The sequence below is a fragment of the Oncorhynchus keta genome, chromosome 25 (genome assembly GCF_023373465.1).
Source record: "Oncorhynchus keta strain PuntledgeMale-10-30-2019 chromosome 25, Oket_V2, whole genome shotgun sequence".
NCBI classification, from domain to species: domain Eukaryota; kingdom Metazoa; phylum Chordata; class Actinopteri; order Salmoniformes; family Salmonidae; genus Oncorhynchus; species Oncorhynchus keta.
This window is the reverse complement of record NC_068445.1, coordinates 12,653,230-12,678,090: the sequence shown is the minus strand read 5'-3', so window position 1 is coordinate 12,678,090 and position 24,861 is coordinate 12,653,230. Positions and strand designations below refer to the sequence as shown.

The 24,861-nt window shown below is 43.3% G+C and overlaps 1 protein-coding gene across 3 annotated transcripts in view; it reads left to right on the top strand.

Annotated features, from left to right (window-relative positions):
• LOC118358213 (cytospin-A-like) overlaps positions 1-24,861 on the top strand; it is a 31,974-nt gene that overhangs the window by 1,065 nt on the left and 6,048 nt on the right. Inside the window, exons 2-14 of one of the 3 annotated variants that reach the window (XM_035735777.2) lie at positions 5,802-5,967; positions 6,157-6,295; positions 6,611-8,247; positions 8,548-8,755; positions 13,487-13,560; positions 13,794-13,969; positions 15,700-15,884; positions 16,023-16,144; positions 20,392-20,482; positions 21,003-21,098; positions 21,316-21,463; positions 21,645-21,747; positions 22,088-24,856. In XM_035735777.2, coding sequence (XP_035591670.1) covers positions 5,839-5,967; positions 6,157-6,295; positions 6,611-8,247; positions 8,548-8,755; positions 13,487-13,560; positions 13,794-13,969; positions 15,700-15,884; positions 16,023-16,144; positions 20,392-20,482; positions 21,003-21,098; positions 21,316-21,463; positions 21,645-21,747; positions 22,088-22,147 — 3,168 coding nt within the window. In that variant the 5' untranslated portion in view covers positions 5,802-5,838 and the 3' untranslated portion in view covers positions 22,148-24,856. Of the gene's footprint in view, positions 1-5,801; positions 5,968-6,156; positions 6,296-6,610; positions 8,248-8,547; positions 8,756-13,486; positions 13,561-13,793; positions 13,970-15,699; positions 15,885-16,022; positions 16,145-20,391; positions 20,483-21,002; positions 21,099-21,315; positions 21,464-21,644; positions 21,748-22,087; positions 24,857-24,861 lie in introns of those variants that run through there. The other 2 variants (XM_035735776.1, XM_035735775.1) reach the window with 2 other exon arrangements.

Here is a 24,861-nt window from a genome sequence, read left to right as displayed (position 1 = left end):
AACTATTTGATCCCCTGCTGATGTTGTACGTTTGCCCACTGACAAAGAAATTATCAGTCTATAATTTTAATGGTAGGGTTATTTGAACAGTGAGACAGGATAACAAACAAATCTAGAAAAACGCATGTCAAAAATGTTATAAATTGATTTGCATTGTAATGAGGGAAATAAGTATTTGACCCCTCTGCAAAACATTACTTAGTACTTGGTGGCAAAACCCTTGTTGGCAATCAGAGGTCAGATGTTTCTTGTAGTTGGCCACTAGGTTTGCACACATCTCAGGAGGGATTTTGTCCCACTCCTCTTTGCAGATCTTCTCCAAGTCATTAAGGTTTCGAGGCTGATGTTTGGCAACTCGAACCTTCAGCTCACTCCACAGATTTTCTATGGGATTAAGGTCTGGAGACTGGCTAGGCCACTCCAGGACCTTAATGTGCTTCTTCTTGAGCCACTCCTTTGTTGCCTTGGCCGTGTGTTTTGGGTCATTGTCATGCTGGAATACTCATCCACGACCCATTTTTAATGCCCTGGCTGAGGGAAGGAGGTTCTCACCCAAAATTTGACAGTACATGGCCCCATCCATCGTCCCTTTGATGCAGTGAAGTTGTCCTGTCCCCTTAGCAGAAAAACACCCCCAAAGCATGTTTCCACCTCCATGTTTGACGGTGGGGATGGTTTTCTTGGGGTCATAGGCAGCATTTCTCCTCCTCCAAACACAGTGAGTTGAGTTGACACCAAAGATCTCCATTTTGGTCTCATCTGACCACAACACTTTCACCCAGTTGTACTCTGAATCATTCAGTTGTTCATTGGCAACTGGCATGTATATGTGCTTTCTTGAGCAGGGGGACCTTACGGGCGCTGCAGGATTTCAGTCCTTCACGGCGTAGTGTGTTACCAATTGTTTTCTTGGCAACTATGGTCCCAGCTGCCTTGAGATCATTGACAAGATCCTCCCATGTAGTTCTGGGCTGATTCCTCAATGTTCTCATGATCATTGCAACTCCACAATGTTCTCATGATCATTGCAACTCCACGAGGTGAGATCTTGCATGGAGCCTCAGGCCGAGGGAGAGTGACAGTTCTTTTGTGTTTCTTCCATTTGCGAATAATCGCACCAACTGTTGTCACATTCTCACCAAGCTGATTGGCGATGGTCTTGTAGCCCATTCCAGCCTTGTGTAGGTCTATAATCTTGTCCCTGACATCCTTGGAGAGCTCTTTGGTCTTGGCCATGGTGGAGAGTTTGGAATCTGATTGATTGCTTCCGTGGACAGGTGTCTTTTATAAAGGTAACAAAATGAGATTAGGAGCACTCCCTTTAAGAGTGTGCTCCTAATCTCAGCTCGTTACCTGTATAAAAGACACCAGGGAGCCAGAAATCTTTCTGATTGAGAGGGGGTCAAATACTTATTTCCCTCATTAAAATGCAAATCAATGTAACATTTTTGACATGTGTTTTTCTGGATTTTTTTGTTATTCTGTCTCTCACTGTTCAAATAAACCTACCATTAAAATTATAGACGGATCATTTCTTTGTCAGTGGGCAAAAGTACAAAATCAGCAGGAGATCAAATACTTTTTTCCCTCACTGTAGCCCCACAGTGGAGGTGTCATAATACCCATAAAACCTAGCAGTCACACAGGGAAATGGTTCCAATCATTTTTCTACCATTCATTTTTCCCATAGTGGATTTTAGAGAAACAGAAAATAAGGGCTGTTTTTCGTGGGCTTATCCTGGCTTGACATTTTGATAACCATATTAAATCTCTCTCGGACAAGGTGATTTATCAATATATTCGGCTCTATTTACTCTGATTTGGAAATGGTAATAGAAGTCATGCAATCCCTGCAAGCACGCCATCTCTAGCTGACACATTTGATAGCAGGTATTGTGTCAATTTGAAAAAAATGTTGCCATTTATTCATTACTACATTTAGCTAACATTAGATAGTTCATTCAGAGATTCTTACCTTTGTCTCGTTTCGGCAGTTTCGTCCAGATCATGATAGCCACATTAGCAGCTGATTTAGTATTTCATTTTTGGGTGTAAATACAGTCGAATATATTGGTAAGTCACCTTGTCCGGGAGAGATTTACATAGTTATCAAAACATCACACCAGGGTAAGCTTACACAAAACAAAGCCCTTATTTGAAGTGTTTCTAAAATTAATGGTGGAAAAACGATTGGAACCATTTCCCTGTTTGACTGCTAGGTTTTATGCGTATCACTCTGTTGTACACTATAGAGGTACGTTTTCCGACCCGTATCTTGCGCCGGCTACACAGTGTCTTAATGTAACCATGATTATGTTCCGACCCCAGTAAACAAGCATAACGGTAGGGTCATAATCTTCTGGTAAGCTAGCTAGCTATGTCAAATGTCATAGCAGTAATGAACTTGTAGTCCTGATTGTGGTGATGCTTTCCATTGCATGTGCAGCATACCCACGCAAATGTACATAGTAAAATCCTAAACATCCCTTGTCTGTCACAGATGTTGAATACAATCGAGTAAGTTCAAGTATAATTGTATGTGGGGTTGGTCCTTCAGCTGGTTGAAACTTGAGACGAAAAAATGATACTAACCGAAGTCTTGCAGGTGTTGACATGGTTTTGGGCCTATGCCAGGTGATAGAAAGTTCAACGGCAGTACCGGCACTCTAAAAGTCTGGATATTTTGTCTAAAATTTCGACCAGCCACACAGACAATCGGCAGAGTAAGTTCACATTTAGTTTGATTAAACATTCTGGCTGGTGAAGAAACTTTCCAAGTTTTTGCAGTGCTTTGTTTGACTGTATACCATTAATTGGTATCATAGCTATGATAAGTTGCTTAATAAATCTAGCTACATTATTTATGTTTGTGATTCCCTGGGCCTGAAGCATGTCACTCTTTTTTTACACATGCAACTTAGAGGTCTCTCTAAAGCCCATATAGCTACTTTATTTTGAAAATATGAAACACACACTTCTCATTAAACAGTAGAAGAATTCAAAGTGAGCATATATTTCTCCTGACTATTCTTTATTTTCCTGAAAAAGCTGTACAGTCTGCTCTTCAATGTCCTGTCCAGGGAATGTGACTTATGCAATAGGAATTTGGCTACTCCTCCTTGTCTCTGAATCCTTCCTTTTGGAAAAATGTCCCAAAGTGAAAAATCTTCAGTTCTTGGAAATGTTCCTGGAGCTGGAGGTTACCTAAGCACCCATTTGTGCGTGTGTGATTGTGCATTGTCTGATCCTACTTTTGAAAGAAGCCGGAGTTGTTCACCTCACACTGTGATGTCCCCTTAGCTCTGAAACAAATTGTCCTAGCCATGTGTTTTGTGTTGTATGCACTGCATAGCTCAGTGTTTCTCCATCCTGGTCCTGGGGACCCAAAGGGTTGGGAAACACTGGTAGGATGGCTTGGTTGGATCTGTTAGGAGGACTGGGTCTTCGGCTATGATGGATGTTTTAGACTGAAGAGTTCAGAGGTTACACTGTCTGCTCTGTCTGAATCACACTGGTGCCTACTTGTCCTTGCACACGTTCATCCTTGTAGGATTTTCTCAGACGCCATCACAGAAGCAGATGTTATGGAAGAGAAGTAACGCCCACAGTCAAAGCACTGAATAATGAAGAGGAGGGAGAGGCCGTTTGCAGTAGGCCTAACTCACTAAGACTCTTGCTCGCTCTCTCTTGCTCCCTTTTCCCCCGCTTTTAATGGTTTTGTTTCATAAGCAACAAGTGAACACTGACTGCATAGTTGTCCTCCGGGTCAGCCTTGGATTGAATCCAAGGGTTCCATGCATCAATTAGCCTGACATTGTTGTAATCAAATAGAAACACTAGCCCAATCATCATGACCAACCCTTTACCCACCCATGAATGCATAGCTGGGATTGTCGTGTCCTTTCACTTTCTGTAACCCATTTGCACACAGTGCATTTTGCATAAGACCAAGGCCTTTATTTCTTCTTCGAATATGCTGGGCTGCATTACTAATATTTTTACTATAAGGAAGCCATTGAAGTATTACTGCACACCTGAACCTTCTGTCATGTTACTCTATGAATAGACTGAAAGTCTAGGCTATACCCGCAGCCTCTCTCACTCAATCCCATTCATTCATAGCCAAAGAAAAGGGCAGCCTTCCAGGTTGTGTGTTTGGGTGATCTTTGACCCACATCTGAGCTACAGGAAGCTATACCCAGGCTGTGTGTTGAGAGCCCATGTCAGTAGCTGGCAACATGTCCTGCACAATCCAAGCAGAGGTCAGCAAGGGTGTGAACACACACACCTGACTGGGGAGTGTAGGCTACAGCAGAACACTCTTCTGTTGCAAGATGTCCCTCTGTCTGTTTTGTTTTACATTAAAGGTGCAACTCTACAGGAATGTTCCAATGCCACGTTTTACATCAATATTCCACTGCCAATAAGGGTGTATGTTAGTGTATTGCATTTCATTGTTATTTCAACATTCACTATCTGTTCTGTCTCTTACCCTCTGGCTGTTCAAGAATGTGTACACTGCTAGGCATATTTCAATGGGGGTCTGAATACACAAGCACCTCCCAACCACAGGAATCACGGGGCTTCAACACACGCAGCTGAGAGACATTAGGCAGAGTTTACTCCTAAGGAGCACAAGCCCGCTGCTGCTCTGCCATAAATGAGAGGCGAGAGAGGACAACTGGGAGCTGTTAAAAAGCTCTGGAAAGATCTCATAACTCCAGCAGAGTGCAGAAAGACCCAAACGGACCAGACTGCGTGTTCCCTTTTTTGCACCTCTTTTTGACAGATTGTTTAAAGTAGAAAGACAAGTGGAAGGGTTTTGGCTGCATATCTGAATTTATTAATATGCCAAACAAAAGAGTTTAGAAAATGTTATCACAGGCACTGATTATTCTATGTAGATAGAAATACTCCCTATATAATTTATGTTTAGAAAAGAAACAAGTCATATTTACTCAACTTTGTCTGCTTATTTTATTAAACAATGATGGCCATCCAGGGAGGGCGTTGGTACATCCACCTGCACCCAGCTTGACAGCAGGCATAAAGAGATCCAGAAAGCCTGCTTGGTTTAATTGTCACATATGCTGTGCGGGATAGTATGGCCAGCAGGTTGGGTTACAGATCATAGGAATCGCAGGGGAGAACAGCACCACTAATGTCACTCAGCTGAGGGATATTACTGAGATCTGCCCCTCCCTGTCCCGTCTCCAGCAGTATAGAATTTCAACTATGCCTATCTCTGAGAACCGTAGTCTGGCCGAGCCCTTTGGAAAGCCATTACTCTGCAAATTGGTTTATTTTCAGGCTCTCTTGCAATTATGATTTACTCTTGCGATTTATTGCACAATTATTCCTTGTAGACAAAAAATAAAAATGTCTTGTATTCAACAAATAGAATATTTCTTAACTTCTTGGTATGCCCTAAAAGTTACAAAAAAAAGACTGCCTCATTTGTCCTATAACGCTGTTTTATAACCTCTGCTGTCATAGATAAAGCCCCAAATATTTTCCCTACCTTGGTCATCTGGACAGCAAGGCAAGTTGTCCATGCACCTGGGTGAGACACGTGAACTAATACACATGGTTTGTGTATTAAATCTTTATTAGTGACAGTAGGAACTTTGGGCAGAGAACAACCCCAGTTGAACCCTAACCAGCCTATGACTGCCATCTGGTAAAGCTGATGACTGTCAGGAAATCTGACACTGGGATGAAGGGAGATGAAGTCAAATGAGCATGTAGTTGAAGTGAGTCCTTCCATTGATATGTTGTCCTTTCTCCCTGTGTGTATCCAGATTGAGGTGTAAATGTTTGGGCATCAGAGAGCCCAGTATGAAGAAGACAGGCAGGCCGGTGGTGAGTAAGGCTCAGAGTGGAGAGAGGGGGAAGACTGAAGGCGCTGCTACAGGAATCACAGGCAAGGCTGCAGCCAAGACCACCACAACGGCATCTCTGTCAAAGGTACACTTCTATCCCTCTACACATCTTGTCACTAAGCCAAGTACACTTCTATCAAATTCAAAATGATATACAATGGCCTACTTTGCCAACACACATTTGTACATTTGTACATGTTTATCATGGTACCGAACAATCCTATTAAAGTAATTGTTTTCATGTGATTGTTTTTCCATGTGATTTGTTCTCCAGGTTAAAAGCAATGATGATCTGCTAGCAGCAATGACAGGGAGTACTCCAGCTATGACCAGCACTGTGACCAAGAACAAGAGGACTGCCTCCACAGGGACCAGCAGTGGTAACCCAGACAGTAAACCAAAGACTAGCTCAGGTAAATCTGTTTATATATATTTTTTTACCTTTATTTTACTAGGCAAGTCAGTTAAGAACAAATTCTTATTTTCAATGAGTGGGTTAACTGCCTGTTCAGGGGCAGAACGACAGATTTGTACCTTGTCAGCTCGGGGATTCGAACTTGCAACCTTTCGTTTACTAGTCCAACACTCTAACCACTAGGCTACCCTGCCGCCCCATATCTTTATGTTAGCTGACTAGCCTCTAATGACCTATGCTATTTTCATCGTACTTATTATTACTCTGCATTTCATGCTTGCTGGGCTCTGTCTCTCTTTACACGGTTCTTCAGCCAAACGTGTGACGTCCTCTACCTCCAAGGAGCCCAACTCGTCAAGGGACCGTCTGCGAACATCCAGAACATCGGCTAGTAAGAAGCAGTCATTGTCAGGGACGGGGCAGGAGGATGTGGCCCAGGGAAAGCGCTCTCGCACCCAGCAGCTGGCAGAGTCAGAGGGCCGCATGAACAAGTCTAAATCAGACAGCCAGATCAGTGTCAAGGTGGCCCTGGAGACCAAGGTGAAAGACCTGCTGGGTTTGGCCAAGAGCAAAGACTTGGAGATCCTGCACCTGCGCAGCGAGCTGAGGGACATGAGGGCCCAGCTGGGCCTGGGAGGGGAGGAGGTTCCCACAGAGGAGGGAGGAGGAGGAGGGGAGGAGGAGAAGCCCCAGGAGAGGGAGGTGTCAGCCATCACAGCAGCAGATGTGGAGTCCACACTGCTTCTCCTGCAGGAGCAGAACCATGCCATTCGTGAGGAGCTGAACCTGTTGAAGAGTGAGAACCGCATGCTGAAGGACCGGCTCAACGCGCTGGGCTTCTCCCTGGAGCAGAGGCTGGATGGCTCTGACAAGTTCTTCAGCTACCCCTCCCTGAGCCCAGACCTGGCAGTCAGCAGCGGGCACAGTGATGGCGGGGGCACTGGTACCCTCACCTCCTCTGTGGAAGGCTCTGCCCCTGGCTCTTTGGAGGACCTGCTGACGGCCCAGCAGCACAGTGGTTCAGTGGACAACCTGGACAGTGAGTCCAGCGAGGTCTACCAGGGCGTCACCTCCAGCGATGATGCCCTGGACGCCCCTTCCGGAGCCTCGTCCTCCTCCGAGTCGGAGAGCGTGCCCAGGCGAGAGCGCTCACACCGGGGCAGCAGTGGCAACGCCAGCGAGGTGTCTGTTGCCTGCCTGACGGAGCGCATTCACCAGATGGAGGAGAACCAGCACAGCACGGCTGAGGAGCTGCAGGCCACACTACATGAGCTTGCTGACCTGCAGCAGATCACCCAGGAGCTGAACGGAGAGAACGAGAGGCTAGGGGAAGAGAAGGTAATCCTCATGGACTCCCTGTGCCAGCAGAGTGACAAGCTGGAGCACTACGGCCGGCAGATTGAGTACTTCCGCTCTCTGCTGGACGATCACCACGTGTCCTACGTCCTGGAGGAGGACATCAAGAGCGGCCGCTACATGGAGCTGGAGCAGCGCTACGTGGACCTGGCCGACAACGCCCGTTTCGAGAGGGAGCAGCTGCTGGGAGTGCAGCAGCACCTCAGCAACACGCTGAAGATGGCGGAGCAGGACAACGCTGAGGCCCAGGAGGTAATTGGGGCTCTGAAGGAGAGGAACCACCACATGGAGCACATCATGGAGTCTGAGAGGCAGGACCGGGTGGCCATGGTGGCAGCGCTGGAGGAGTACAAGGCAGCGGTAAGCTGTGAGCAGGTAGAGCTGAGCCGCTGCAGGGCCCAGCTGGACCAGGAGAGGCAGAAGGTGGCTGAGCTCTACTCCATCCACAACTCTGGAGACAAAAGTGACATCTGCCAGCTGCTGGAGGGGGTTCGGCTGGACAAGGAGGCGGCGGAGGCCAGGGCTGCCAAACTGCAGGAGGAGCTGAGCCACGCCCGCACTGATGTCACCAGACTGCAGGACACCCTCAGTAAGGTGAGTCCACCATGCACACACCATCCTGCAGAGGTAGTACATTTGATCCCTGATCCCACCCTTTTGATAGTTTGCTCATGTTCACCATCAAAGTTGCGAGACTGCTTCTGTCTCCTGTATTCAACTTGTGGAAAAGTTCATGAAAGTCCACTTTCCTCCATACCACCTTAAAAGATTTTCATAGAAATGCATGTGTCTGCTTCATAGGTACCCTCATCACTGAAAAGAAGAATGAGCATTCATTTGGGCCATTTAGTTTATGAATGCGATAATGATTGATTCCCCTGGTGGTGTGTGCAGCTGGATCGGGAGTACCGGGACATCCAGGAGCAGGAGCAGAAGCAAATGGCAGAGCAGAAGCGTGGGCTGGAGAAGCAGCGCGGGGAGCTGCAGGAGAAGGAGACTGAGATCGGGGACATGAAGGAGACCATCTTTGAGCTGGAGGACGAGGTGGAGCAGCACCGAGCTGTAAAACTCCACGACAACCTCATCATCACAGACCTAGAGAGTGAGTGGGCTGTGGCCAAGGGGGAAAACATGTCACAGCATCATAGATCGATGCCAGGATCAAGTTCAGGATTTTTAGGGCACTTTTTGAGGCACTGTGCTTTTACCGGTAATTCCAACATTGTCCACTAATGATGCTGCAGGCAGGAATCGAATGAAATGTTTTGTAATTAACATAAGCTGTCTGCAATCAATCCATGCATGTCTGGTTGTGCGTGTGTGTTTGACAGGGAGATCTTAATCGCACAAAACCTATTATTTGGGGGAATAATATTTGTCGATCAGTGAATCTACAGCTCACTAACTAAATTGGGAAGTTTCACGCTAAAGTTGACATTTATACTTGACGAGAGAATGTGCTCACCTCCCCGCAAACTTTACGCTTCCATCACACCGACAGCGTCATTGCATTTTGGTACACCAGAATGACATGAATTTCCATTGAAATTGCTGCGTTTGCCTTGCAGCATTGCGTTGCAGAGGCAGTGCGTTCGGTGTGTTGTGGTGCATAACGTTGGATTTATCGACCGCATGCGTCAAACTGTGTGCGCTGACGGCTTGACAGAAATGGTAGCAGAAGGTGAATGTTGAACTTTTGTTGCATACATATCTAGATGATGCTGCGTACTGTTTTGCGCAGTAATGCTGTCTGTGTGTTCGAAGCATTAGACCATGCGTACGCACATCTACTGGTCGAAATATTGTATTGCAAGCTGGCAAGTAAGTATTTTATGCAACAACAAAAAAAAACAGGAAAACATATTAACAAGAATGCAGTTGTTAGAGTGAAAATATGTTTTTATTTTTAGAGTCTAAAATAATTAGACAACGGGAATCTTTTTCCAATTTATTTTCATAACCGTTTTAGAATAAATTCCTTTTCTGGACATGATTGGTTCATATTCCCAAAGTAGTCATACAACAACAGACTGTGCTCATCTCTCATGGGCCTATTAAATAGATGGACTATATGTATTTCAGGTTTTGCCATCCCATATGCAGCGCGGTTTATAATATAGACCTACAGTTGAATTTAGGTGAACAGTTGATATTTTACGTTGCAGAAGGCAGAATGTATGCTACTGTAAGTACTGTATTTAAATGAAAAAATATATGTTTTAGAATTCGCAGGCTGTCTATCATATTTAGGTAGGAGGATAAGTCGATGCACAAACATTGTTGAACTCTGAAAATATAGTTTACCAAGCCACCATTACTTCACACTTGAGGAAGTTAAGCTAAAGTAAAGCTACCCTTAAAAAAATATAGTTTACTTAACTAAAGTTACTTAAAACAATTAGTTCACGACATCAAAACTATTTTGTGAAAAATTATCATATGTAAATCTGAAATGTGGTAGATGACAAATTGCAAGGTTAGATCACTCACTAGTCAGGTGTTAACAGAATGTCATTTTATTCTATTAATCACAGAAACAAGGTTTCAGGTGAGTTAGGCAGGTCTGATGCTGAAAAAGAAAGAAAATGATTGCCCATTTTACCCATATTTTATTTTTGTAAAAAGAGTAGTGTGTAGTTCCAGTAGTTAGCTCCACCACTACATGGCAAAAACATTATTAACATCTGTTAACACTACCTGATTGGAAGTGAGTTCCACTAGCACCAAGCTACTGCAAAATGTAGTTAAATTACTAGTTGAACTTCATGTAGTTTACTACTGTCCAACACTGACATCTATTGATAAACTAAATATTGAACAACAACGTGTATTTTGCATAGAAATGTGGGCTGTAGCATTTTTTTGTTTGTTTTGAATATGCAACCAATCTTGCAGAATTTGCAGACAGGCACTCACTATATAGGCAGCATAGCATGCATGTTTAGTTTGAAAAAGTCACTGCAAAATATTCAAACATTCTGCCCACACCTCTACAGAAATATGATCTAAATTCCCATTTCTCTTTCTTATAAAAACTACGTTGACCTAATTCCAATAGTTTCAAATTATACAGCAAATAAAGGGTTTCATTGTCACCATAAAAGGTGAATGGAGGCCGTTTTTCCAGGTGGAGTTTTAATGCTCGTTCACGGGCGCACAGTTTCTTTTACGACAGTTCTGATTCGTAACGGGAAACATTCGAATACTATGGTGTGCGGCAAGTTTTTCAGACATTTTGTGTGAAATTTCTGCAACGGTTACGAATGAAGCCCCTGGTTCTACACATAAGACATAACACTGGAAACCCACTGTGCATTTTCCACCTTTGGCCAGTGCCACATGGTGGCTGTGTAGAGCTGTGTCAGGCTTCTTGCAGCCAGAGGAAAGTGTGAACAGTACAGTAGGAGTGTGCCGAGTACTTGGACAAAACAAGTATTGTAATGGATATGGAGAATTTTCCGAATACGATTATGACGAGTCTCATCTGTGATCTGTGATCTGTAAAAGTTATTTTCAGCTGCCAGCACACATCTCTCTTTCACTCAAACAGTGTGAAGCACTGTGTGCGCCAAACAACTATTGACTAGTATTTCTGTCTGTAAAGAAACTTGCTTCGTTTCGGTTGAGCCTCCTAGAACGATTGGATTAGAACAAGCTGCTCTCCGTCTGCTGTCATTTCATTTGACATTTTAGTAATTTAGCAGACACTCTTATTCAGAGCCACTTACAGTAGTGAGTGCATAGTATTTCGTACTGGTCCCCCTTGGGAACCAAAAACCCACAACCCTGGCTTTGCGGGACCACATTTCCCCAGGCAGACACGCGCAGATGTTTTCACAGAATGTCTGTCGTGATCTAAGCCCATGGTTCTTGCAATTATTCTTTATTATTTCCCAGACATGTTTACCGATCATAAATAAATGAAAGTACAAATGTAGATTAGTTTATTTTGATTGTACAAATGTTGTGGCATAAGTGTTGGGGGAGAGCTTTTGCTCCTCTCAAAAGGGAAACAATATATGGGGCAAGTGAATTAGCCTACCTTCATCTAAATCTGTGTCTGGAATAAATACAGGCAGTAGTAGCCAGCCATGCATTAGCCTATTTAGTTGATAATGGAATAGGACTAAGTAATGAACTTTGTTGATTTGTGTGTTCATAAGTCACTCAGTATTCATACCCCTTGATTTATTCCACATTTTGTTGCATTACAGCCTGAATTCAAAATGGATTCAGTAAATGTTTCTCACCCATCTACACACAATACCCCATAATGACAAAGTATAAACATGTTTTTTTATTTTTTATTTTAATTTTAGCACATTTATTGAAAATGAAATATATCTAATTTACATAAGAGTCAATACATGTTAGAATCACCTTTGGCAGCGATTACAGCTCCGAGTCTTTCTGGGTAAGTCTCTTAAGAGGTTTGCACACCTGGATTGTACAATATTTGCACATTATTCTTTAAAACATTCATCAAGCTCTGTCAAGTTGGTTGATGACCATTTCTAGAAAGCCATTTTGAAGTCTTGCCATAGATTAGCAAAACTATTTTATGTCAAAACTTTAACTAAGCCACTCCGGAACATTCAATGTCATCTTGGTAAGCAACTCGTGTTTTAGGTTATTGTCCTGCTGAATTGTGAATTTGTCTCCTCGTGTCTGTTGGGAAGCAGACTGAACCAGATTTTCCTCTAGGATTTTGCCTGGGTTTAGCCCTATTCCGTTTCTTTTTATTCTAAAAAACTCCCAAGTCTTTGCCCAATGACAAGCATACCCATAACATGATGCAGCCACCACCATGCCTGAAAATATGAAGAATGGTACCCAGTGATGTGTTGTGTTGGATTTGCCCCAAACATAACACTTTAAATTCAGGACATGAAGGTCAATTTTTTTGCAGTTTTACTTTAGTGGCTTATTGCAAACAGGATGCATGTTTTTAAATATTTTTATTCTGTATTTTTATTCTGTTCCTCTTTTTCACTCTGTCATTTAGGTTAGTATTGTGGAGTAACTACAATGTTGTTGATCCATCCTCAGTTTTCTGCTATCACAGCCGTTCAACTATGTAACTGTTTTTAAGTCACCATTGTCCTCAGGGTGAAACCCCTGAGCGGTTTCCTTCCTCTTCGGCAACTGAGTTAGGATGGATGCCTTTATCTCTTTTAGTGACTGGGTGTAATTGATACACCACCCAAAGTGGAATTAATAACTTCACCATGCTCAAATGGATATTCAATGTCTGCTTCTTTCTATTTTTAACCATCTACCAATAGGTACCCTTCTTTGCGAGGCATTGGTAAACATCCCTGATCTTTGTGGTTGACTCTGTGTTTGAAATCCACTGTTCGATTGAGGGACCTTACAGATAATTGTATGTGTGGGTTACAGAGATGAGGTAGTCATTCAAAATTAATTTTAAACACTATTTCACACAGAGTTCATGCAACTTATTATGTGCCTTGTTAAGCACATTTTTACTCTTGTGAATACTTTCTGAAGACACTGTATGAACTTGTTATTTAACAGAAAATAACATGTTAACTCTGATACGCTTGGTAGATAAAGTCAATCGTGTTTTGCCTTTTAGACTCCTTGACGTGTAGCTGTATTGCTATTGGCTTCAATGGAATTCAAGTTTACTTCATAGACTGAATTAGACAATAATGAACCCTAACCTCTAGTTTCATAAGTTGGTGCTGCTAAGGTCAGTGTCTCTATCAGCTCTTGAATTGTTTGAAAGCAGATTTTCTTCCTGCGCTGTGTGTGAAAATATCCTGTGGCCCGTTCACATGAACTCAGCCATGTCTGCTTCCTCCCTCAGACTCTGTTAAAAAACTGCAGGACCAGAAGCGTGACATGGAGCGGGAGATTAAGATTCTGCACCGGAGGCTGAGGGTGAGTGGGCCAGTGGACAGGGCCATCTGAGGACCAGAGGTCACTGACATGGTCAAGCACAGCAGCACTATGGCTTGGTTTGGTCCAAACCATAGTTACAACTGGAATCCACTCGAAAGCAATATGATGATATTTGCTTACACAAATTTTCTTATTAGCTTTATCATTCCCGGCTCAGTGTTTGAAATTATGTTTCTCTCTGTGTATGTGCGCGCGTGTGTTTGTCTGTTCAGGAAGAATCGGCAGAGTGGCGTCAGTTTCAGGCTGATCTGCAGACGGCCGTGGTCATCGCTAATGACATCAAGTCGGAAGCACAGGAGGAGATTGGGGATATGCGGCACCGTCTCCGCGAGGCCCAGGAGAAGAACGAGAAGCTTGGCAAGGAGCTGGACGAAGTCAAGAACCGCAAGTAAGAGACACTGAGAAACACGCCGTGCTTGATTCCAAGTGTCATGTGGCCGACGCCAGCTGTCTTGTGATCATATCGGGGAGATGTACATTACTAGTCAAAAGTTTGGACACACCTCCTCATTCTATGGTTTTTCTTTATTCTTGCTATTTTCCACATTGTAGAATAATAGTGAAGACATCAAAACTATAAAATAACATGTATGGAATCATGTAGTAACCAAAACAAAAAGACAGCTTTGCACACTCTTGGCATTCCCTCAACCAGCTTCATGAGGTAGTCACCTGGAATGCATTTCAATTAACATGTGTGCTCAATGTGTGTTCAATTAATGTATGGAATTTATTTCCTAAATGCGTTTGAGCCAATCAGTTGTGTTGTGACAAGGTAGGGGTGGTATGCGGGAAGATAGCCCTATTTGGTAAAAGACCAAGTCCATATTATGGCAAAAACAGCTCAAATAAGCAAAGAGAAGTGACAGTCCATAATTTAAGACATGAAGGTCAGTCAATCTGGAAAATGTCAAAACGTTGAACGTTTCTTCAAGTGCAGTCGCAAAAACCATCAAGCGCTATGATGAAACTAGCTCGCATGATGACCGCCACAGGAAAGGAAGACCCAGACTTACCTCTGCTGCAGAGGATAAGTTCATTAGAGTTAACTGCACCTCAGATTGCAGCCCAACTAAATGCTTCACAGAGTTCAAGTAACAGACACATCTCAAGATCAACTGTTCAGAGGAGACTGTGTGAATCAGGCCTTCATGGTTGAGTTGCTGCAAAGAAACCACTGCTAAATGACCCCAATAAAAAAGGAGCCTTGCTTGGGCCAAGAAACACGAGTAATGGACATTAGACCGGTGGAAATCTGTCCAAATTTGAGATTTTTGGTTCCATCCGCCGCGTCTTTGTGAGACGCAGAAGAGGTGAACAGGTGATCTCTGCATGTGTGGTTCCCACCATGAAGCATGGAGGAGGAGGTGTGGGGGTGCTTTGCTGGTGACACTGTCAGTGATTTTATTAGAATTCAAGACACTAAACCAGCTTGACTACCACAGCATTCTGCAGCGATACGCCATCCCATCTGGTTTGCGCTTAATGGGACTATCATTTGTTTGTCAACAGGACAATGACCCAAAACACACCTCCAGGCTGTGTAAGGGCTATTTGACCAAGAAGGAGAGTGATGGTGCTGCATCAGATGACCTAGCCTCCATAATCACCCGACCTCAACCCAATTGAGATGGTTTGGGATGAGTTGGACCGCAGAGTGAAGGAAAAGCAGCTAACAAGTGCTCAGCATATGTGGGAACTCCTTCAAGACTGTTGGAAAAGCATTCCTCGTGAAGCTGATTGAGAGAATGCCAAGAGTGTGCAAAGCTGTCATCAAGGCAAAGGGAGGCTACTTAGAAGAATCTCAAATCTAAAATATATTTTGATTTGTGTAACACGTTTTTGGTTACTATATGATTCCATATGCGTTATTTCATAGTTTTGATGTCTTCACTATTATTCTACAATGTAGAAAATAGTAAAAATAAAGAAACACTTGAATGAGTAGGTGTGTCTAAACTTTGACTGGTACTGTATGTGTGCGGGGTTGGGTTAACAGTGATTGCCACATTGATGAAGCTGGTTGTGGTGGTCTGTATTTGCATCCACATGAAATGGGTGAGGTGGGACCTGATGTGCCTAAATATGTATTGAGTGTGTTGGTGTTTGTCTCCTTAGGCAGGATGAGGAGAGGGGCAGGGTGTATAACTACATGAATGCAGTGGAGAGGGATCTGGCTGTGCTGAGGCAGGGCATGGGCCTAAGCCGTCGCTCCTCTACCTCCTCTGAGCCCTCTCCAACCGTCAAAACCCTCATCAAGAGCTTTGACAATGCCTCCTCACAAGGTACCCCAACCTGCGAGTGTAAGATATGGACCACTTTTTTGTACTTTTATTCTCATTTCACCTGTATATTCCTAGTAATAAGCATAGCAGTAACACTGCTACTAATACAATGTAGTATTATTACTGTGGGATGTGACTGATTTCTGTTCACAACAGGCCCAGTCCCCACGACCGCTGCCACTGCTGCTCCGACAGCACCTGCTGCCACATTACCACGCACTCCCCTAAGCCCCAGCCCCATGAAGACCCCTCCTGCAGCCGCCATCTCACCCATACAGGTATGCCACCTGGAACCCATTCCAGTGTGTTTGTTTGCATGGCAAGCTCTAAGTGTAGGCATCAGGTCAAGCACACAATAAAAACCTGGCTTACACTAGACCAGTAATTCACACATAGCTGCAGTGCATTCGGAAACTATTCAGACCCCTTCACTTTTTCCACATTTTGTTACGTTACAGCCTTATTCTAAAATGTATTAAATTGTTTTTTCCCTCATCAATCTACACACAATACCCCATAATGACAAAGCGAAAACAGTTTTTAAAAAACAAAACAGAAATTTACACAAGTATTCAGACCCTTTGCTATGAGACTCGAAATTGAGCTCAGGTTCGTCATGTTTCCATTGATCATCCTTCAGATGTTTCTACAACTTGATTGGAAAGGCATAAACCTGTCTATATAAGGTCCCACAGTTGATAGTGCATGTCAGAGCAAAAACCAAGTCAAAGGAATTGTCCATAGAGCTCTGAGACAGGATTGTGTCGAGGCACAGATCTGCGGAAGGGTACCACAATATGTCTGCAGCATTGAAGATCCCCAAGAACATTGTGGCCTCCATCATTCTTAAATGGAAGAAGTTTAGAACCACCAAGACTCTTCCTAGAGATTGCCGCCCGGCTAAACTGAGCAATCGGGGGAGGAGGGCCTTGGTCTGGGAGGTGACCAAGAACCCGATGGTCACTCTGACAGAGCTCCAGAGTTCCTCTGTGGAGATAGGAGAACCTTCCAGAAGAACAACCATCTCTGCAGCACCCCACCAATCAGGCCTTTATGGTAGAGTGGCCAGACGGAAGCCACTCCTCAGTAAAAGGCACATGACAGCCCGCTTGGAGTTTTCCAAAAGGCACCTAAAGGACTCTCAGACCATGAGAAACAAGATTCTCTTGTCTGATGAAACCAAGATTGCCTGAATGTCAAGTGTCACATCTGGAGGTAACCTGGCACCATCCCTACGGTGAAGCATGGTGGTGACAGCATCAAGCTGTGGGGATGTTTTTCCGCGGCAGGGACTGGGAGACTAGTCAGGATTGAGGGAAAGATGAATGGAGCAAAGTACAGAGAGATCCTTGATGAAAACCTGCTCAGGACCTCAGACTGGGGGGAGGTTCACCTTCCAACAGGACAAAAACCCTAAGCACACACCAAGACAACACATGAGTGGCTTTGGGACAAGTCTCTGAATGTTCTTGAGTGGCCCGGACTTGATCCCGATCGAACATCTCTGGAGAGACCTGAAAATAGCTGTGCAGAGAAGAATGGGAGAAACTCCTCAAATACAGGTGTGCCAAGATTGTAGCCAAGAAGACTTGAGGCTGTAATCGCTGCTTATATAAATGTGGTATTTCAGTTGTTTGTTTTTAAGAAATTTGCAAAAATGTATATAAACCTGTTTTTGCTTTTGTCATTATGGGGTATTTTGTGTAGATTGATGAGAAAGAAAACAACAAGAATTGAATCCATTTTAGAATAAGGCTGTAACGTAACAAAATGTGGAAAAGGTCAAGGGGTCTGAATACTTTCCGAACGCCCTGTATTTATCAAGGTCTAGATCAAATGGTGTGTTTTAGAACTGCCAGAGCAGTATGGCAAGGAATTGCTGTCTGTGCTGACTAGGTCAGGGAGCGGTGCAGTAGTGAAAGAGTTATTGTGACCATCGGGTCAAGAGCTGCCCTATATTCACAGTGTTTATAGACCTCCATTACTCCACAGATATCACTTCCTCCTCTTCCTCTGGCACTTTGTCACAGTTGACAGTCTCAGGGCTTGCCTCATACACAGACCATGAGAGATTGAGTTGTTTGAGAATATGTCCCATAGCTCTAATTCCGTTACCTCACTTTCCCTTAATTTATATTTTGGTAATTTAGCAGATGCTCTTATCCATAGTGACTTAGTCAGTGCATCCAAATTATCCATATGACCCAAAGATTCTTTCTCATCTTTTAAACTCTCACACGTTTTTTCAAACATGTTAGCTGTTTGCCTCTAACACATTTTTCATGAACCTGCAATGTAGTGTTGTCACGATAACAGAATCTTGACTTACAAAACCTGGAATCGGTATCTATCGCGATACTCGATACCACGGGGGGGGGGGTAATTAATCGTATTAGTCAATGTCGTAGAGTGGCACTTGATCCAGACAGATCTTTTGAGTTAAATATCATTACATTTGAAATGTTCTATTTAAAAAATAAAATGTAAAATAATTAATAAATCAATTATATAATCATACAATCAATTTGACTTAGTTCTTTACCAATCTAACTACACAACAACATAATGGTAATCATTTATTTGAATGTTAAATCTCTAGTCTATTGATAATCTGGGTAAATCAAGATGTCGTCTAGGCCTATTTTACTATACAGGTGAATACATATTCAATAGGACTGTGTGCATGCATGGAGTTACTGATCTTATTTTGGCTGAGTTCATGTGGCTACAGATTAAAAACAATCTGTTTCCCTTCCATTTGGGACTTATTTTATTGTACTGATCAACAACATTTGCATAGAAGAAGCAGTATCTTCTTATATAAGTGTGCGCTGTCTCTTTAAGGCCCATGACGTAAGCATTTCACTGTTAGTCTACACTTGTTGTTTACGAAACATATGACAAATAAAATGTGATTTGATTCACACAAACACTGCAAAGATGATCTTGTCCGAATCCCAAATGGACCCCTAAGCCCTACACCCTATGTACTCGTGGAGATCTGAAAGGATTTGACCGGTGTAAGCAATATGGTAATAGTTCCACCTAGGCTAGGTGGACATTTCACTGTATTGCTTATACCAATCAAATCCTCTCAGATCTCCACGAGTGAATAGGGTGTTCGATTTGGGGGTCCATTTGGGATTGGGCGTGGTAGATTAAGTGAATGAATTAAGTTTTTGGTGACAATCAGCTTTAAAATCAGCAATATTTTTCCTTATGATGTTGCATATTATCATATTAGTAATAGTGTAGTGAATTGATGTAAGCTAGTACTGTAAGCTAGTACTGTAAGCTAGTAAGGAAAGTTAGCCTACAAAGCTGGAAATTACGGGTGCAAATTATTGTATGGGACAATATACATTTGAGAAAGATCATTAGAAAAATACAATTTCGCTAAATGTATTTATTGGTTTCTTTTCATTTTGATAAGGGATGAAAATGCAATGAATTGAAGGTTATTTGTTGTAAAAAGAAGTTGTCATTAGATGTGGGGTGAGGTTGCGAGAGGACTTGGAGAAACAATGGGGTCCCCAGAAATTCTGTCCAAAGAAAATGGTGTCCCTGCTGAAAACGTTTGAATACCACTGCAATAGAGTATAAGGACAAATTCAGTCATTCCATGTAATACTGTGGACAGAGGGGCAAATCTGAACATTGGATATTTTATATACATTATTTAAGCAGAGTATCAGATCTTCTCATATGAAAGGGGCAAAGTTCAGGGAGAGATTGTTTTTTCTGTTTCCTAGACAGGTTTCAAGTCTTCTGTCCTGCTTTTTCTCATCTATCCTCCTCTGCAGTCACAAGATTATTGCCAATGCCTGGCTGCAGGGTGCTGCGGTCAGAATGGCCTCCTCGACCTGGACATTTTTTTTCAGAAATTACACATAGTAGGCTACTTCTATAGGAATTGTGAAGACATTTTCAGGAGGTTTTTGGATAAAAAAAGGGGTTTATGTGGTGGGCGTGGCAATGAGCATGGTCGGCTCATCAGAGCGGCTACATTTTAGAGGCCCCCATCTTGTCGGTGTAGAGAAAGTGTTTGCATTTTTGCCCCATTTTCCTGCTATTCTACAATATTTCTCCATGGAGCTGTGAGAAAATGCTGCAGCTTTAAACCTAATTTCCTGCGATTCTATATATTCTGTCATGGCGCTAAAATAACATTTTCGTTTTAAAGCTATTTTGCTAAAATTCTATGCATTTTGCCATGGCAATGCTGTGTTCTTTTACTCAAAAATAATAACAAAATGAATACTCAATTCTCCCTGATTGTCTGGCTTTTATATAATATTTTTCTCAAACATTATATTATTTTTAAATATAGGTTCATTATCTTTTCTATATACTTTATATCTGCTTTCTAGCCCTTTATTATTTGTTTAAAAAAAAATACACTATTTGACTTAGGTAACCTGAAAAAATGCTTAGACTGACTGCCCAAGCATTACAATGGCAGAAAATCCCTGATTTTGTATGTATGTGAGCGAGTTTTAATCTAATGATGGTTGTTCTATTTCAGAGACACTCCATAACTGGGTCCATCTCTGCACCCAAAACCCTCTCCTCTCTGAGTGACAAAAGGCCCAGCTACGCAGACATCAGCATGCCAGGTGAGTCCGCAATACAATATGTGGATATATGGGTCATTTTTAAGTTTGGTGGTGCTATGCGCCCAAAGCAGTGGGGTGGGTGTTTTTAGTCACTAAGGAGGCGAGCATGGAGTCAGCAGAGCTTCACTTGACTTTGATGTGTGGGTTTAATAAAACACCATAGAAAGTGTGGTGTCCCAGTGACTGGCCTCCCCCATAAATGTTGTCATACATATTCTAGTGAGTTCCAGGGCCTGGATTGTGAACGTGCTATAATGGTCATGCCCTCCGATGTTTAGTTAAATGTCCCTGTTGTTTTTTAACCTCATTCGATGGTACTTGACAGTTCCAGGGCATGGAATGTTACTTTGATCCCTTGAGTATAAGAGGAAGAAAAAAATCCCTCTTGCTTAAACTAACATTTTGAAGGGAATATGAAGTCACTTTATTTCAATGCAATGTTTCTGTTTCCTCACTTTGGTTGTGGGGTTGTCATAATGTTTGTGTGTTTCATCCTGTCACTATCCTCTTCCCTCCACAGCAGAGCATCTTCTCAGGGGCTCCTCTACCAGCCGCCCTGCCTCTGCTCTCCAGAGGGTGTCCAACATGGACTCATCAAAGGCCATGGCCATCTCAGGTATCACAAATCATGGACATGTGAATAGGCCTTTAAATAGATCTATAATTATTTTAAATGGTTGCCAGTAAAATGAAATGCATTTTGAGAAAGAATTCAACGACATTTATAAAAAATTTAAAATTTAAAGAAAGAAAAAATTGGGGAACGTATGTTGTCGCTGGCAGTGAAGACGGGTCACTCACCCTGTATCTCTGTCTGTCTGTGTGGTGGCCAGTGTCCCGCAGGAGCAGTGAGGATATGAAGAGGGACATCTCTGCACCTGAAGGTGGCTCCTCCTCTCTGATGGCCATGACCTCTGCTTCCTCCCTGTCCTCCTCCTCCCCCACCGCCTCTGTCACCCCCACCGCACGCAGCCGCCTCCGGTAAAACCCTCATCAGCTCCATGCCTTTGATAAGATACATACTAATCCACTAAGTCCTTTTTATGTTTTAAACAATATTTTAACTATACCAAATGGGCTTTGTGGACTAGCTGCTCAATGGAGTCTGAATATGTGTGTTAATTCAAATGATTCTCTGTCCTCTCCAACGTGGTGTGTTCAGTGAGGAGCGGAAGGACCCCCTCTCAGCGCTGGCCCGGGAGTATGGGGGGTCCAAGAGGAACGCACTTCTCAAGTGGTGCCAGAAGAAGACTGAGGGTTACCAGGTATGTGTTGTTCAGTCAGAACAGACCGGTCAGGTCATTTCACCTCTCGGGTCGCTCTCTGTTTGATGAGGATTTATTTTCTCAATAGTGAGACTCTGGTGGGGGTTTTTATAAGCTCAACTATCTGGAGTGACAATCTAATTCAATAACTTTGTCAGAATGTCCGTTATTCCTTCAGAGGTCTAGTTCAGGTAATTGTTTTTTAAAAGCCCCTCTCCGACACCTACGTCAGCGCATCCTTTATGCTCCCCTCTCAAGTCGTAAACTATTGTAGATGTTGTCATGAGGACTGTTGTCAGTTTTATTGTGTTGTCCTTATGTTTCCTCTCCCACTCTAAAGCATGTAACTGGACCAACAGTGCCTGGGAACGGCTTCAAACGTCATCCACAGAGGGAATAAACATTTGGCTACTTTGAAAACTTTATTTATTGGTTGAATTTCATATTTAGGACATGTTTTTAAGACCCACTCTGTCATATTGAAACAGCCTTTTTTTATGGTCTTGGTCCTAGTGCAGAGAGTGACTGGTCGTCATGGTTCTCCAGGAAGTGCTCCAAATGTTACACATGTCGTGCCAACTGCCTGTCAGAAAAGCTGTGAATTGCCCTGGCTGAGAGGAGGGCAATGAGATTCAATACATTGGGGATTCACACTATAGTGGGATGGAAACAAACCAGCTTTGTTTTTTAGGGGGGGTTCTTCTGTTGTTTGAAATGTTGCTCTTGCTGAGTAAGCAATCCTGCCAGGATTACGAGGTGGTGTTAAGAGATCCTCCTGTCAAATGAATCTGAGTAGACACATCATATTCCACTCAATCTTTATGACCTCTTCCTTCAGAAAAACTTGGTCATTCTAATAAAACAGTGTTTGTTCGTGAGGAAAACAAGCCAGTTTATTTCTGACAGTATGGCCACAACAACCTCTCCCTCAACCGTCAGTAAAACAAAGGAGTTGATTGTTGACCTCAGGAAGCAGAGGAGGGACCATGGCCCGGTCCACATCAATGGGACTGCAGTCAAGAGAGTAAGCAGTTTGAAGTTCTTCTGAGTCCATATCACAGAGGTCTTGACGTGGACCAACAACACCACCACTCTTGTCAAGAGGACGCACAGTTTCCCTTGTGTATCAAGAATGATCCACCACCCAAAGGACATCCAGACAATTTGACACAAATGTGGGAAGCATTGGAGTCAACATGGGCCAGCATCCCTGTGGAATGCTTTTGACACCTTGTAGAGTCCATGCCATGACGAATTGAGGCTCTTCTGAGGGCAAAATGTGTGGGGGGGGTATACTCAGTGTACATTCTTTGTGTACTTTGGTATACTCAGTGTACATTCATGCTACACACACATCTCAACTGCTGCTACCAGACTCTTATTAGGATTGTTAAATGCTGCACAATTTTAACATTTGCCCCCAAATCTCCCCTTGCCAAAACACTTCTAAATAACAGACTATAAATGGTGCCTTCCTGTAATATAATTATGCTAAAATGTTTTCTATTCTACTGAGCCATTTTAAATCAAATCAAATGTATTTGTATAGCCCTTCGTACATCAGCGGATATCTCAAAGTGCTATACAGAAACCCAGCCTAAAACCCCAAACAGCAATCAATGCAAGTGTAGAAGCACGGTGGCTAGGAAAAACTCCCTAGAAAGGCCAAAACCTAGGAAGAAACCTAGAGAGGAACCAGGCTATGAGGGGTGGCCAGTCCTCTTCTGGCTGTGCCGGGTGGAGATTATAACAGAACATGGTCAAGATGTTCAAATGTTCTTAAATTACCAGCATGGTCAAATAATAATAATCACAGTAGTTGTTGAGGGTGCAGCAAGTCAGCACCTCAGGAGTAAATGTCAGTTGGCTTTTCATAGCCGATCATTAAGAGTATCTCTACCACTCCTGCTGTCTCTAGAGATTTGAAAACAGCAGGTCTGGGACAGGTAGCACGTCCGGTGAACAGGTCAGGATTCCATAGCCGCAGGCAGAACAGTTGAAACTGAAGCAGCAGCATGGCCAGGTGGGCTGGGGACAGCAAGGAGTCATCATGCCAGGTAGTCCTGAGGCATGGTCCAAGGGCTCAGGTCCTCCGAGAGAAAGAAAGAAAGAAAGAGAATTAGAGAGAGCATACTTAAATTCACACAGGACACCGGATAAGACAGGAGAAGTACTCCAGATATAACAAACTGACCATAGCCCCCCGACACGTAAACAACTGCAGCATAAATACTGGAGGCTGAGACAAGAGGGGTCAGGAGACACTGTGGCCCCATCCGATGATACCCCCGGACAGGGCCAAACAGGAAGGATACTTTACTTTGTTCGTGTTCTTATCTTTTATTATTTATTATTGTTGCATTGTGGAGAAGGAACCTGCAAGTAAGCATTTGGTTGGAAAGTGTATACTATGTGTATCCCGTACATACTGTGTATCTCATACATACTTTGTATCCCGTACATACTGTGTATCTCATACATACTTTGTATCCTGTACATACTGTGTATCCCGTACATACGACTAATAAAACTTGAAACTAGTAGGAAGATGAAACAACGAGTTGGTTTTATTATGTTGTTTTTTTAAATTATTATATCCAATTGGTAGTTCCAGTCTTGTCCCATCGCTGCAACTCCCTTATGGACTCGGTAGAGGCGGTGGTCGAGAGCTGTGCGTTCTCCGAAACATGACCCTGTCAAGCTTCTTGACACACTGGTCGCTTAACCTGGAAGCCACCCGCACCAATGTGTCGGAGTGAACACCATCCAACTGTCGACCGTGTCAGCGAGCATGTGCCCAGCCCGCCACAGGAGTCGCTAGAGCGCCATGGGACAAGGACATCCCGGTAGGCCAAACCTTCCCCTAAAACCGACGATGCTGGTCCAGTTGTGCGCCGCCTCATGGGTCTCCCGGTCTCGAACCCGGATCTATAGTGATGCACTGCGATGCCGTGCCTTAGACCGCTGTGCCACTCAGGAGGCCCAACGAGGTGTTTTTTGGACCGATGTCTGGGACCCAGTATCTATTGGATTATCAATACAATACACTTCTGAACCCTACATGTCTTTACACTGTACCTATGCAATACAATAAAAATGTTTCCCCTCTTTCTG